Raw genomic sequence first — 13,731 nt, forward strand, 5'->3', positions numbered from 1 at the left:
ATATGTAATATAAAATTTTGTATTTTCTTTAGAGACAGGGTCTCACTGAAAAGTTTAACACCTTGCTTTTGCTGAGGCTGGCTTTGAACTCGCGATCCTCCTGCCTCAGCCTCCCAAGCTGCTGCAATTACAGGCAAACGCCTGTACCATTGCACCCAGCTAGCTTATGCTATTTTTGTTACAGCAACCAAAACAATTTATGGCTATCTTTCTTATTTTATACCTATCTTTCTTATAAGAAATTCTCATCTATGTCCTAATTGAGAAAACAGTGTATTTTAAATAGTTATATATCTATTACTGGCTATATTAATTACTTTAATTACTACTATTATTCTATCAGTGTTTTACTCAGTACTCAGTTATATAGAGACTAAATTGTAAATGTAAATTCAACAATTCATATTTAAAATAAAAATGAATTAGAAGGGCTGGAGTTGTGGCTCAGTAGCAGAACACTTATCTAGCAAGTGGAGGCACTGGGTTCGATTCTCAGCACTACATATAAAGAAATGAATAAAATAAAGGTCCACCAACATCTAAAAAATTTTAAAAAATGAATTAGAAGAATGCATTTAATACAGTGGATTCAGGAAATTATGTTCTTTTTTATTTGTTATATATGACAGCAGAATGCATTACAATTCATATTATACATATAGAGCACAAAATTTCATATATCTGATTATACACAAAATAGTGTCACACCATTTCGTGTCTTCATACATGTACTTAGGGTAATGATGTCTATCTCATTCCACTGTCTTTCCTAACCCCATATGCCCTTCCTTCCCTCCACTTTGCCCTATCTAGAGTTCGTCTGTTCCTCCCATGCTGCCCCCACAACCCCATCATGAATCAGCCTCCTTATATCAGAGAAAACATTTGGCATTTAGTTTTTTTGGGGATTGGCTAACTTCACTTACCATTATATTCTCCAACTCCATCCATTTACCTGGAAATGCCATGATTTTATTCTCTTTTAATGCTGAATAATATTCCATTATGTATATATACCACATTTTCTTTATCCATTCATCTACTGAAGGGCATCTAGTTTGGTTCCATAGTTTAGCTATTGTGTGTGAATTGTACTGCTATAAACATTGATGTGGCTGTGTCCCTCTAGTATGCTATTTTTAAGTTCTTTGGGTATAGACCGAGGAATGGGATGTCTATGTCAAATGGTGGTTCCATTCCCAGTTTTCCAAGGAATCTCCATACTGCTTTCTATATTGGTTGCACCAATTTGCAATCTCACCAGCTACGTATGAGTGTATATTTTCCTCCACATCCTCACCAAACTTATTATTGTTTGTATTCTTTTTTTTTTTTTTTTAAAGAGAGAGAGAAGAGAGAAAATTTTTAACTTTTATTTTTCAGTTTTCGGCGGACACAACATCTTTGTTTGTATGTGGTGAGGATCGAACCCGGGCCGCATGCAACCAGGCGAGTGCCCTACCTCTTGAGCCACATTCCCAGCCCTGTTTGTATTCTTAATAGCTGCCATTCTGACTGGAGTGAGATGAAATCTTAGAGTAGTTTTGATTTGCATTTCTCTAATTGCTAGAGATGTTGAACATTTTTTTCATATATTTGTTGATTGATTGTATATCTTCTTCTGAAAAGTGTCTGTTCAGTTCCTTAACCCATTATTGATTGATTGTTACGATTTTTGAGTTCTTTGTATACCCTAGAGATTAGTACTGTATCTGATGTGTGTGTGGTAGAAATTTGCTCCCAAGATATAGGCTTTCTTGGGGCTGGGGATGTGGCTCAAGCGGTAGCACGCTCACCTGGCATGCGTGCGGCCCGGATTCCGTCCTCAGCACCACATACAAACAAAGATGTTGTGTCCGCCGAAAACTAAAAAAGAAAAAAAAAAGATGTACGCTCTCTATTCACTTCACTGTTTCTTTTTCTGAGAAGAAGCGTTTTAGTTGGAATCTATTCCATTTATTGATTCTTGATTTTAATTCTTGTACTATAGGAGTCTTGTTAAGGAAGTTGGAGCCTAATCCGACTTGATGGAGATTAGGGTCTACTTTTTCTTTGATTAGATGCAGGTTCTCTGGTTTAATCCTAGGGCCTTGATCCACTTTGAGTTGAGTTTTGTGCATGGTGAGTGATAGGGGTTTAATTTCATTTTGTTGCATATGGATTTCCAGTTTCCCCAGCACCATTTGTTGAAGAGGCTATCTTTTCTCCCATGTATGTTTTTGGTGCCTTTTTCTAGTATGAGATAACTGTATTTATGTGGGTTTGTCTCTGTATCCTCTATTCTGTACCATTGGTCTATAAGTCTTTTTGTTGCCAATATCATGCTGTTTTTGTTACTATTGCTCTGAAGTTTAGTTTAAGATCTGGTATACTGATGCCACATGCTTCACTCTTATTGCTTCATTTTTTCAGATGAATTTCATGATTTTTTCAGATGAATTTCATGATTTTTCTGTTTCTATGAGGAATGTCATTGGGATCTTGATTGGAATTGCATTAAATCTATATAGTGCTTTTGGAAGTATGGTCATTTTGACAATATTAATTCTGCCTATCCAAGAACAAGGGAGATCTTTCCATCTTCTCAGGTCTTCTTTAATTTTCCTTCTTTAGCATTCTGTAGTTTTTATTGTAGAGTTCTTTCACCTCTTTCGTTAAGTTGATTCCCGAGTATTTTGTTTTTTGAGGCTATTGTAAATGGGGTAGTTTTCCTCATTTCCCTTTTAGAGGGTTTGTCACTAATACACAGAAATACCTCTCATTTATGGGTGTTGATTTTTTATCCTGCTACTTTGCTGAATTTATTTATTAGTTCTAGAAGTTTTCTGGTGGAATTTTTTGGGTCTTCTAGGTATAGAATCATATTGTCAGCAAATAGTGCTTTTGAGTTCTTCTTTTCCTATCTGTATCCCTTTTAATTTCTTTCGTTTGTCTAATTGCTCTGGTTAGAGTTTCAAGAACTATGTTAAATAGAAGTGGTTGAAAGAGGGCATCCCTATCTTGTTCTAGTTTTAAGAGGGAGTGCTTTCAATTTTTCTCCATGATGTTGGCCTGGGGCTTAGCATAGATAGCTTTTACAATGCTGAGATATGTTCCTATTATCCCTCGTTTTTCTAGTGTTTTTAACATGAAGGAGTGCTGTATTTTGTTGAATGCTTTTTCTGCATCTATTGAAATGATCATATGGTTCTTTAAGTCTATTGATGTGATGAATTACATTTATTGATTTTCATATATTGAACCAACCTTGCATCCCTTGGATTAACCCCACTTGATCATGGTGCATTATCTTTTTGATATGTTTTTGTATTCAATCTGCCAGAATTTTATTGAGAATTTTTGTATCTATGTTCATTAGCTATTGGTCTGAAGTTTTCTTTTTTTTTTGATGTGTCTTTGCCTGGTTTTGGAATCAGAGTGCTATTGGCCTCATAGAATGAGTTTGCAAGTGTTCCTTCTTTTTCTATTTCATGAAATAAATTGAAGGGTATTGGTATTAGTTCTTCTTTAAAGGTCTTGTAGAACTCAGCTGTGTATCCATCCAGTCCTGGGCTTCTCTTGGTTGGTAGGTTCTGATGGTGTCTTCTATTTCATTGCTTGAAATTGATCTGTTTAAATTCTGTATATCATCCTGATTCAATTTGGACAACTCATATGACTCAAGAAATTTGTTGATGCCGTCAATATTTTCTATTTTCTTAAAGTACAAATTTGCAAATTAATTTCTAATTATCTTCTGTATTTTTGTAGTGTCTGTTGTGATTTTTCCTTTTTCATCACGTATGTTAGTAATTTGAGTTTTCTCTCTCTCTCCTTCTCTTTATTTGTGTGGCTAAGGGTTTATCAATTTTTTTTTTGTTGTTGTTTGTTTCAATTTCATTGATTTCAGCTCTGATTTTAATTATTTCCTGTTTCTGATTTTGGTGTTGATTTGTTCTTCTTTTTCTAGGGCTTTGAGATGTAATGTTAGGTCATTTATTTGTTGACTTTTTCTTCTTTTAAGGAATGAACTCCATGCAATGAACTTTCCTCTTAGACTGCCTTTATTGTGTCCCAGAGATTTCAATATTCAGTATCAGTGTTCTCATTTACCTCTAAGATTTTTAAAAATCTCCTTGATGTCTTTTGCAATCCATTGTTCATTCAATAGCATATTATTTAGTCTCCAGGTGTTGGAGTAGCTTTTATTTTTTATTTTATCATTGATATCTAATATCATTCCATTATGATCTGATAGAATGCAGGGTAGTATCTCTACTTTTTTATATTTGTTAAGAGTTGCTTTGTGGCACAATATATGGTCTGTTTTAGAGACGGAGCCATGTGTTGCTGAGAAGAAAGTGTATTCTCTCCTTGAAGGATGAAATATTCTATATATGTCTGTTAAGTCTGTAATTGATTGTATTATTGAGCTTCTTTGTTTAGCTTTTGTTTAGAAGATCTATCCAGTGGTGAAAGAGGTGTGTTAAAGTCACCCAGAATTATTTTATTGTGGTCTATCTGATTCTTGAACTTGAGAAAAGTTTGTTTGATGACCTCAGATGCTCCACTTTGGGGGGCATATATATTTAAAATTGTTGTGTCTTGTTGATGTATATGGTTCCCTTGAGCAGTATGTAGTGTCCTTCTTTATCCCTTTTGATTAACTTTAGTTTGAAGTCTACTTCCTTTGCTATGAGGATGGAAACCCATGCTTCCTTTCACAGTCCATGTAAGTGGTATGATTTTTCCCAATCTTTCACTTTCAATCTGTGGATGGATGTCTTTTCTATGAGATGAGTCTCTTGGAGACAGTATATTGTTGGGATTTTTGTTTTAAATCAATCTGCTAGTCTATGTCTTTTGATTGGTGAGTTTAGGCCATTAACATTCAGGGCTATTATTGAGACATGATTTGTATTCCCAGCCATTTTTGTTTATTTTTGATATTCAACTTGACTTGCTTTCTCCTTTGATTAGTTTTTACTTTAGTATAGTACCTTCTTCTGATTTTCATTGTTGTTTTTCATTTCCTCTTCGTGGAATATTTTGCCGAGGATGTTCTGTAGTGCAGGCTTTCTAGTTGTAAATTCTTTTAACTTTTATTTATCATGGAAAGTTTTTATTTCATCATCAAGTCTAAACCTTAATTTTGCTGGATATAAGATTCTTGGTTGGCATTCATTTTCTTTCAGAGCTTGATATATGTTGTTCTAGGATCTTCTAGCTTTCAGGGCCTGGGTTGAAAAATCTGCAGATAACCCAATTTTTTCCCCCCTATATATAATCTAATTCCTTTCTCTCATGGCTTTTAAAAATTCTCTTCTGGGGCTGGGGATGTGATTCAAGCAGTAACATGCTTGCCTGGCATGTGCGGGGCGCTGGGTGGATCCTCAGCATCACATAAAAAAAATAAAATAAAATAAAGATGTTGTGTCCACCGAAAACTAAAAAATAAATATTAAAAAAATTCTCTCTCTCACTCTTTTAAAAAAATTCTCCTCTTATTCTGTATGCTAGGCATTTTCATTATAATATACCTTGGTAGGAAATTATTTGTGAAATCATTGCAAACATTGAATGAACAAGTGTTGAACTAAGCATTACTTTTAGGAGAAAATAAAATTGTTAAGTTATTGCAAGCCTCAGGTCACAACATTTTTGTCAACAGATTAGGACAGCCTTGTTTTCTGTGTATTTCTGTTAAAATAAATCTTATTTAAAATATAGTGTTGAATCATTAACATTGATCTTCAGTACTATGGTTAGGAGCCTTTTAAAAGTGATGAAATTACCAAGATGAACACAAAAAAATGACACTAATTGCACTAAGGAAAAGACCTTTATTTATAATAGGAAAGCTGAAACAAGGCAGTGTTGCTTGTTTGACTTTAGCTGGGAACAGCTGGCTCAAGATTTTTACTGCCTGCATGTGCACGTTGTAAAGGTGCTTTGAGTACAAATGAATTTTATTAAGTGGGTGAATTCAAATAGAATCTGAAGAGGGCTGCCCGTAGGTATATAGTTAATATAGTATGGGCTCTGTGTCTGTGGTTTCTGCCAACCATAAATATAAAACATTCAGGAAAAAAATTAACATCTCTTCCAAAGACTTATAGACATTTTTCCTTGTCATCATTCTTTAAATGAAAAAGTATAGCAACTAACAACATTTACTTTGTATTAGGAATTATAGATGTAAAGCTCTATAATTACAGATCTAAAGATGATTTAAAATATACCGGAGGATATTTTTAAGTTATATGCAATTACATATCATTTTATATAAGGGACTAAGATATGTGTGGATTTTGGTATATACAGAGGTGGTGGTGGTGGTGGTGGTGGTGGTGGTGGTATTGTCGTTGTCGTTGTCTAGGAACCAATTCCTTTTGAATGTTGAGGGATGATTATGCAAATAAACACACATGTATAACAAGCAAAGAGAAAATATGCAAAGCTACTATAGTCTTTGTGTCTGTAAGTGGTCACAAAGTCTTTTGATATTTGTGATTTCCTTCATGAACTATCTGTTCTGTATTTCTCTTGCCTTTAGCTAGAATCTCTGCTTCTGACTCTTCTAACTCACAAACTTTCCTAACTGAAGAGTCTTAGTCTTAATTGTTCTGCCTGATTTTTGGTTCCTGTAGTTTTTCAAATTGACCATTAGTATTGGGCATGCAAGTACTAAGATGTGCCCTGAAGGATCTCTTGAGTTCCTCTTAGCCTGCTTTCCCTCTACTGTTTACCAGCAACCTCATTTCCCCTTGGTAACTGGACCAATTTTTCAAACCAGTTGAATTGGGCAGTTTTTTTTGCCTGTAGGTTTCAGTGGCACTGGGAATACAAAATGTCCAGGCGGCAGTCTCACCTTCCAATTCGTAGGAAATGTGTGTATGTGGTAAAAGCAGTTAATCCCTTGGTTTTACCACATAAGTGTAATGTGCACACTGCATACCTCCTTTGGTGTGAAATGTGCTTTTTGATGAGATAGTGCTGTGTGAAATACTGTGATGGTGGATAATGCATTTGGTGTCTATGAATGGTGTGCTGGCAGAAGCATTTTAGGCAAATTCATATCAAAAATATGAGAAGGAAATCTATTATGGAAGAGAATTAGGTAAAATAAGTCAGCCCTTGCCCTGGATGTTCCCCTCTCTCTACCAGAGATGCCATATTGGGAACCCAATGTTGTGCTCTGGTGTTGGCAGATTACATACCAGCAGTAACTTTAATAAGATCAGCTTTGGTCAGGACTAATTTATGGGTTTGAACTCATTCAAAGCTTCCATCTTTGTCACCAAGGCCATTTTATTCATGGGTCCTTTGTATAAGTTGAGTGATATGCATAGACAATGTCATTTTATCTACCTGATGCCTTTTATAGTTGATGAGTCCACTTAGTGTCTGGTAATTAAGTACTGGTACTTCAGCTTCTACTACTCCAGGATCCCATCATTCCCCTGAAATCAGGAAGCCCATCTCAGTGGTGGCATCCCTTCATAGTCATAGCTGTTATATATGGGAGTAACCATAGAGCTTTGAAAAGGTTGCAGATGGGGACTGGGGATGTGGCTCAAGCGGTAGCGCGCTCGCCTGGCATGTGTGCGGCCCGGGTTCAATCCTCAGCACCACATATAAACAATGATGTTGTGTCCGCCAAAAACTGAAAAATAAATATTAAAATTCTCTCTCTCCTCTCTCTCTTTTTTTTTAAAAAAAGGTTGCAGATAGTTTCTCAGCAATATGTTTTTCAGTGCTTTAATAAAGGGAGTGTCTTCTGGATTGTTTCATGGAACAAAGGTTGGAGGTTGGTGTGTAGGTGACAAATGATAAATCTAGTCCAACATTCCTATCTTTCTCAGCAATTGGATCCTTCCTCTTGATAGGCAAACTCTGGAATCTCTGCCTTATTAAATGTAAACCATTATTAATCCAAATTTCTGTCAGCCTACCAAGTAAATGATAGAGCCAACTCTAGCTGCATGAGTTAACACATTCCATATAGGATCTTGAGTATAGGATCAGATCATAAATATTTTAGATTTTACAGGCCACGTGGGTTTTGTCACAACTACCTAACTTTGTTGTTGTGGCATAAAAGCAGCCAAAGATAATATGGCCCATTCATTAATAGATATGACTGTGTTCTAGTAAAATTTTATTCACAAAAACAGTTTCTGACCTCTGCTCTAGTAAGTGTGCACTGATCAGTGAGTTAGACCTAGTATTGTGTTTCATTTCACTTTTCTTGGTCTAGCACCTTTAGAATCCATTCTCATACATGTTCTGTAGGGTTCTACTTGTTTATCAGCAAAGACTTTTGCTATGTCCTTTGGATCATAGCATATATCGGTCTCTCAAGAGCCTGCTGAGATTTGACTCTAATTATAGATAATAGGAGTAGTTATGGTCAGTTTTGAGAATAATGTGTCCCCCTTTTCAGCCTTCTTCCCTATAAGATTGTCTTATGGTTTTTGAAATAGTAGTTTGAAAGGCTAGTCTTCTCAGACAAGGAAGAGAGGCTTATAAGGACTTGAGATTTGTTATTTTTCTCTGTTTTAGTAAAGTATTCAGAAGAATCAACCTCACATTGCAGTCTTTATTTTCACCATTTCTGCCATATGGTTAGGTATGGCAGGTACTTGGCCTTCTAAGACATCTGTCTCAGCACTTTGTTATGATCAACCATAAGTGGTGACCTAATTGTGATTCTAGTACTTACAATGGATTACCAACATCTCCTTTTCCATTGTCAAGGAGCTCAGAACTAACTCAAGTTCCAAGGGTACTTCCAACTCAGTCCTCAAATTGCCTTTTGTGGGTCTGTCTCTTGGGAATTCCAATACCAACTGTGTATTAGTTTGGGTCCATTCAGGAGCCAAAGCACACAATAATATGAAAGGGAAGACTTACTGTAAAAAAATTATTAAGATATGATAGGAGAGTAACACAGGATGCAAAGAGAATGCTAAAAGATATTCCAGAGCTGACAGACCCAAGGAAGAGCCAACTTGGAATAGGGGCCCCTTTCTCAAGGCTGGGATTCAGGCCTTATTGGATAAGGTATAGTAGTAGCCTGAGTTTGTTAATGGTGGAAATTGGCTGAGTTGTTGCCATAGTAGCTGGGCAGATAGGAAACAACCCTGTTAGGTATAGGTGAGCCAAAGCTAGTTGGTTTATTTGTAGAGGTGATTGGGAGCTGCTGTGGGTATGTGTAGCTAGAATGTACAGTGTCCTTGTTATGAGGTGCCTGGGCCAAGGCTGACAGGTTGCTGGGGTTGGGCCTCTGGACACATGGCCTCTGGCTAGGGTAGAGCAACACTGGATGTCCTCCCCATACATACCATGTAGTAGAAGTGGCATAACAGACCATGTAGCAGGAGCCAGAAAAAAATAAAATGCAGCAAGCAGAACCAGGAAGTGTCCTTCCTGCAGTTCTCTTCAGTGCCCTTTACTGACAGAACATAACATTGTGCTCAGTGTAAAACAAGAAATGCTTAAAAACTCCAGTCCATTAATTTAGTGCAGCTGCTGAAGGAGGAATTCAGAGTTGAGAGGAAATTTGTGATAACTGGCCTGGTCAGTCAGATCATGTTATTCTATTCAAGATGCTTCAGTAGTACCCTTCCCCCCCCCCCTTTTTTTTAAGCCAGAGAAAAATCCCAAACTCTACATAATAATCCCGCTATTTCTGTGACCTCATATCACTCTCTGTTGGCTCTGCTGCAGTTGTCCAGGCCTCCTTGCTGCTTCTGGAACATGTCTGTGCTCTCCTGGCTTAGGGCTCTTACACTAGCTGGTTCTTCTTGGAAAGCTTTTTTCCTAGATCTCTGCATGATGAGTTCCTCACTTTAAGTCGCTTTGATGTCAGCTTCTCAAGGATGCCTGCTCTTGACCCCCTTATTTACTCTGTCTGGCCCCATCACCCTCTCACTCTCAATCCTCTCAGATCACTTGACTTTTTCCATAGTATCTATCTGTCTGTCTGTCTATCTATCTATCTATCTATCTATTTATTGTGTGTGTGTGTGTTTGTGGTCCTGGGGATTGAACCCAGAGCCTTATGCATGTGAGGCAAGCATTCTACCAACTGAACTATACCTCCAGCCCTCCAAAGTACTTTTTACCTGACATTATTTACTTACTAATTATTGTCCATCTCCTCCCACCATAAAGTCAGGTACACTTATCCCAAGTACTTAGAACAGTGTTTGGTGCATTATAGATGCACAGTAACATGAATGTTAAGATGAGATTCTAGCTTAACAAAGTAGTTCTAATTTTATTTGAAATATTTTCACTATGGGTGTTAGGCAATTATTTTAGTTTGTATACTGGCTATAATCTTTTGACTGGTTAGGTTGATATGGATAAATTTTGGGGCTTCTTTTATAAAATGAAGGGCTGTTTGAGTTTAATGGTTCCTTTCTCTAGGATTTTTAGCTTCTGTGGCTTTTCTCATAACAGTAGATGACTAAGCCAGATAAATAAGTTTTGTTTTTGAGAATTAAATTTGGCTCATGGAAAATTAACTGATTATTTATTTATTTTTAGGTGCTGAATGTGGAGTAAATGCAGATGTTGAGAAACATCTTGAATTGGGCAAGAAATTACTTGCAGCTGGACAGCTAGCTGATGCTTTATCTCAATTTCATGCCGCAGTAGGTTTGTATTATAAACCAAATCACTCAGTGGCTGTTTTAGTGAATTCTAATTAGTAGCTCTTTTTATGGATAAAATTTCAAATAAGGATTGTTTCATGTTAAAAAAAACATTAAAGATATTTGCAGGATTCTGGATGAAATAGATTAATAAATCTTGAAAGCATATGTATCCAACATAAGAGGTAATGAGATTTACTATAAGTACCAAGAATAACTCAACATTTTGACAGAATACTTAATGTATTAAATCGTTTCTGATTTCTTACACAGACTTCACCTAATACAGTTTAATTTTCTTGATGTCTTGGGCTATCAGGATGGTAATTACTTTGATGCCCTTGGAAGATTCTGTGGTTCATTGACTCTTCAGTATTGGTCAAATTCCAACCACTCTTGATGCTGTTACTTTTTTGTGCTTACTTGTGTCTGTCTGTAGCATCAGATGTCATTGCAGCTTTTAATCTGTTAGGACTGAGAATGAGATGACAATAAATAGGTTAAAAGTGAGGGCTTGAAGGGTTTTCTTATGAGCCTAAACTTTTATGTGAGGATTTTTTGATATTGACTTTCCTTAGAGCCCTTTTTTATTTACTCGTACATTTCTTCTTGATTTGTGATAGTTTAAGAGAGACTAGTCAACTACTCAACAGGTAAGGAGGTAGTTTATTTTTCATAAGTTACACTTGTGCTTCCAGAGAATTATAATTTCATTGTTATTTTACTATAAAAACAAAAAGCAGGTAGGGATTGGTCTGGCAATAATTTTCTTCAGCTTATATTTTTATTGATGTAATTAGCTCCCTGGAATAATAGGAAACATACATTTTAATATTTTTCTTTATCATTTGATAATGCTGTGACCTTGGTCCAATTGTGTAAGACAGTCTAGATCTAAATAAATTAGCTACAGATTCCTAATGGTTTTCAGTGTGCCACCCAAAGGAATTTATGTGAAGATTAGGTGAGAATAATGAATATAAAGTTTTTTTGGAAGTAAGATATAACCATACATATAAAATATATAGTAATAAGTCTAAATTTTTTTTTTGTCTCTAGAGATTGACTCTTCTATATATGAATTTGATGTGTACTTAAGAGTTTTCTTAACTATGTGGAGTTTCCACTAGGAATTTTGTATTTCAGGGATTAACTTATCTTGATAGGTAGTAGTTACTTGGCATAACAATTTGCACAAGTTACTTTTCTCTAAGGGCCATTTACTGTATGACCACATCACTACTAAGTCTGCACTTTTTCTTGTGATTCACTGTCATCAGAGCTGCAGTATGGTAATTTAAATTATTTTCAGTTATTGTCTTCAAAAAAGCATTTCTTAAAATACACAACTATTGCTATTAGAATATTTGCAGAAATTTATACTTAATACCTATTATGTACTTTATGATCTGCTTTTTAAAATTTTATTTTATTTTTATTTATTCTTATTAGTTATAAATGACAGTAGAATGTATTTTGACATATTGTACATATAAACAGTAGAACTTCCCATTCTTCTGGTTGTACATGATGTGGAATTACATTGGTCATGTATTCATAATTGCACATAGGAAAGTAATAATATCTGATTCATTCTACTATCTTTCCTATTTCCATTCCCTCTGCCTTGCCTTTATTCCTCTTTGTGTAATTCAAAGTATGCTTTTGAAGTCTCACATTTAGCAGAAATGTCAGGGGCTATGGAATATTGTTAAAGTAATTCCAGGTGACTATTTTTGGTTTACCAATGCAATATAAGACCTTGAGATGACTCTTCTCCAAAATACTCAGTAAAATACCACTCACTGAAAGATGTAAACAGTAAAGGTGGTAATTGGTAAAATTGAGTAAAAAGGAGGATTTGAAATACTGTTAGTACATTCCAGATTTGAGTAGGAATGTTATTTTATTATGATTTGGCAAATAGCAGTGATTCAATATAATCTCTGAGGAACTACACCAGTTCAAGAACATTTATCATTTTATGTAAAACATGGATTATTCATAATATAGGAAATAAAGTTTAAACTTTATATGATGGGAATATTCAGTATATTAAAACATACTGAATATATATTGGCCTTTTGGATCTCTTCTGAGGTGTTTGTGTTTATCAGAAAATAACTTTTTCAGAGCTTTGAAAATATAAGTTATTTGTGATATCATCCATGTATTAGTGCATTGCTTGATTACAAAAAAGTTCATTGAATGTTTATTCACTCACTGAGATGGTTATACATTCACTAAAATGTTTATACTTTTCAACTTCTGAATATGGTGATATACTTTACTTCTTTTAACTTCTGTGATTAGGAAATTGCTATTAGTATGTAATAGAATTTGGCTTGTAATAGTATATTAATGGTTTATTTTTTATTATAATGCCTCTGAGTTTTTTTAATAGTTAATGAATATAAAAGTAACCTGTGTTCATTGTGAAACATTTTGGAATATATGGACAGTAGAAGAAAACCTGGTACCTCTGCCTAGATAGCTGCCTAGACATGTAGCTCTCAGGTGCAACTATGGTCAGTTATGCTGACCAGATCTGTGAAATTTTAATTTATTGCACATTCCAAATAAAATATAAACTGAATTGAAAATATTCTATATCAAGCATGTTCTAAGTATGGTAACTTTGTTTTGCTTTCCTCAAGCTAATTTCTTATGTTATAAGAAATACTGTATACACAGGCTGCTGGCTTTGCTCTTCTTTCTAAGTCTTTCAAGGGAAATTGATCAGGAAAGAAATTTCAGGGACACTTAGCTGGGGTCATATATGAAATTTGTTTGTAGATTTAAGGAAAATCCATTTTCATTGTTGATACTCCTAAATTCTTTTTTTCAAAAAAGACTATTTTACTTTTTTATTCTAGCATGAAATACCTGTAACAAGATTTACCATTTTGTGATTTTTTGATTGTATAGGTCAGTGGCATTGTGTGTTCACATTGTTGCACAACTATCACCATTCATCTCCAGGATTTGTCATCCTAAACTAAAATTCTGTACCTATTAAATAGTAATTTCCCATTTCTGACCTCTCCACCATTCCCTGTCAACTATCATTCTACTTTCTATGAATCTG

At 35.2% G+C, this 13,731-nt stretch overlaps 1 protein-coding gene across 2 annotated transcripts in view; it reads left to right on the forward strand.

The window, feature by feature from the left end:
- Positions 1–13,731, forward strand: part of Dnajc3 (DnaJ heat shock protein family (Hsp40) member C3) — a 70,630-nt gene that overhangs the window by 25,293 nt on the left and 31,606 nt on the right. The window contains exon 2 of one of the 2 annotated variants that reach the window (XM_005317033.4): positions 10,537–10,647. In XM_005317033.4, the coding sequence (XP_005317090.1) occupies positions 10,537–10,647 (111 nt within the window). Of the gene's footprint in view, positions 1–10,536; positions 10,648–13,731 lie in introns of those variants that run through there. The other variant, XM_013360747.3, reaches the window with a different exon arrangement.

Source organism: Ictidomys tridecemlineatus, chromosome 6 (assembly GCF_052094955.1).
Source record: "Ictidomys tridecemlineatus isolate mIctTri1 chromosome 6, mIctTri1.hap1, whole genome shotgun sequence".
Lineage (NCBI taxonomy): Eukaryota > Metazoa > Chordata > Mammalia > Rodentia > Sciuridae > Ictidomys > Ictidomys tridecemlineatus.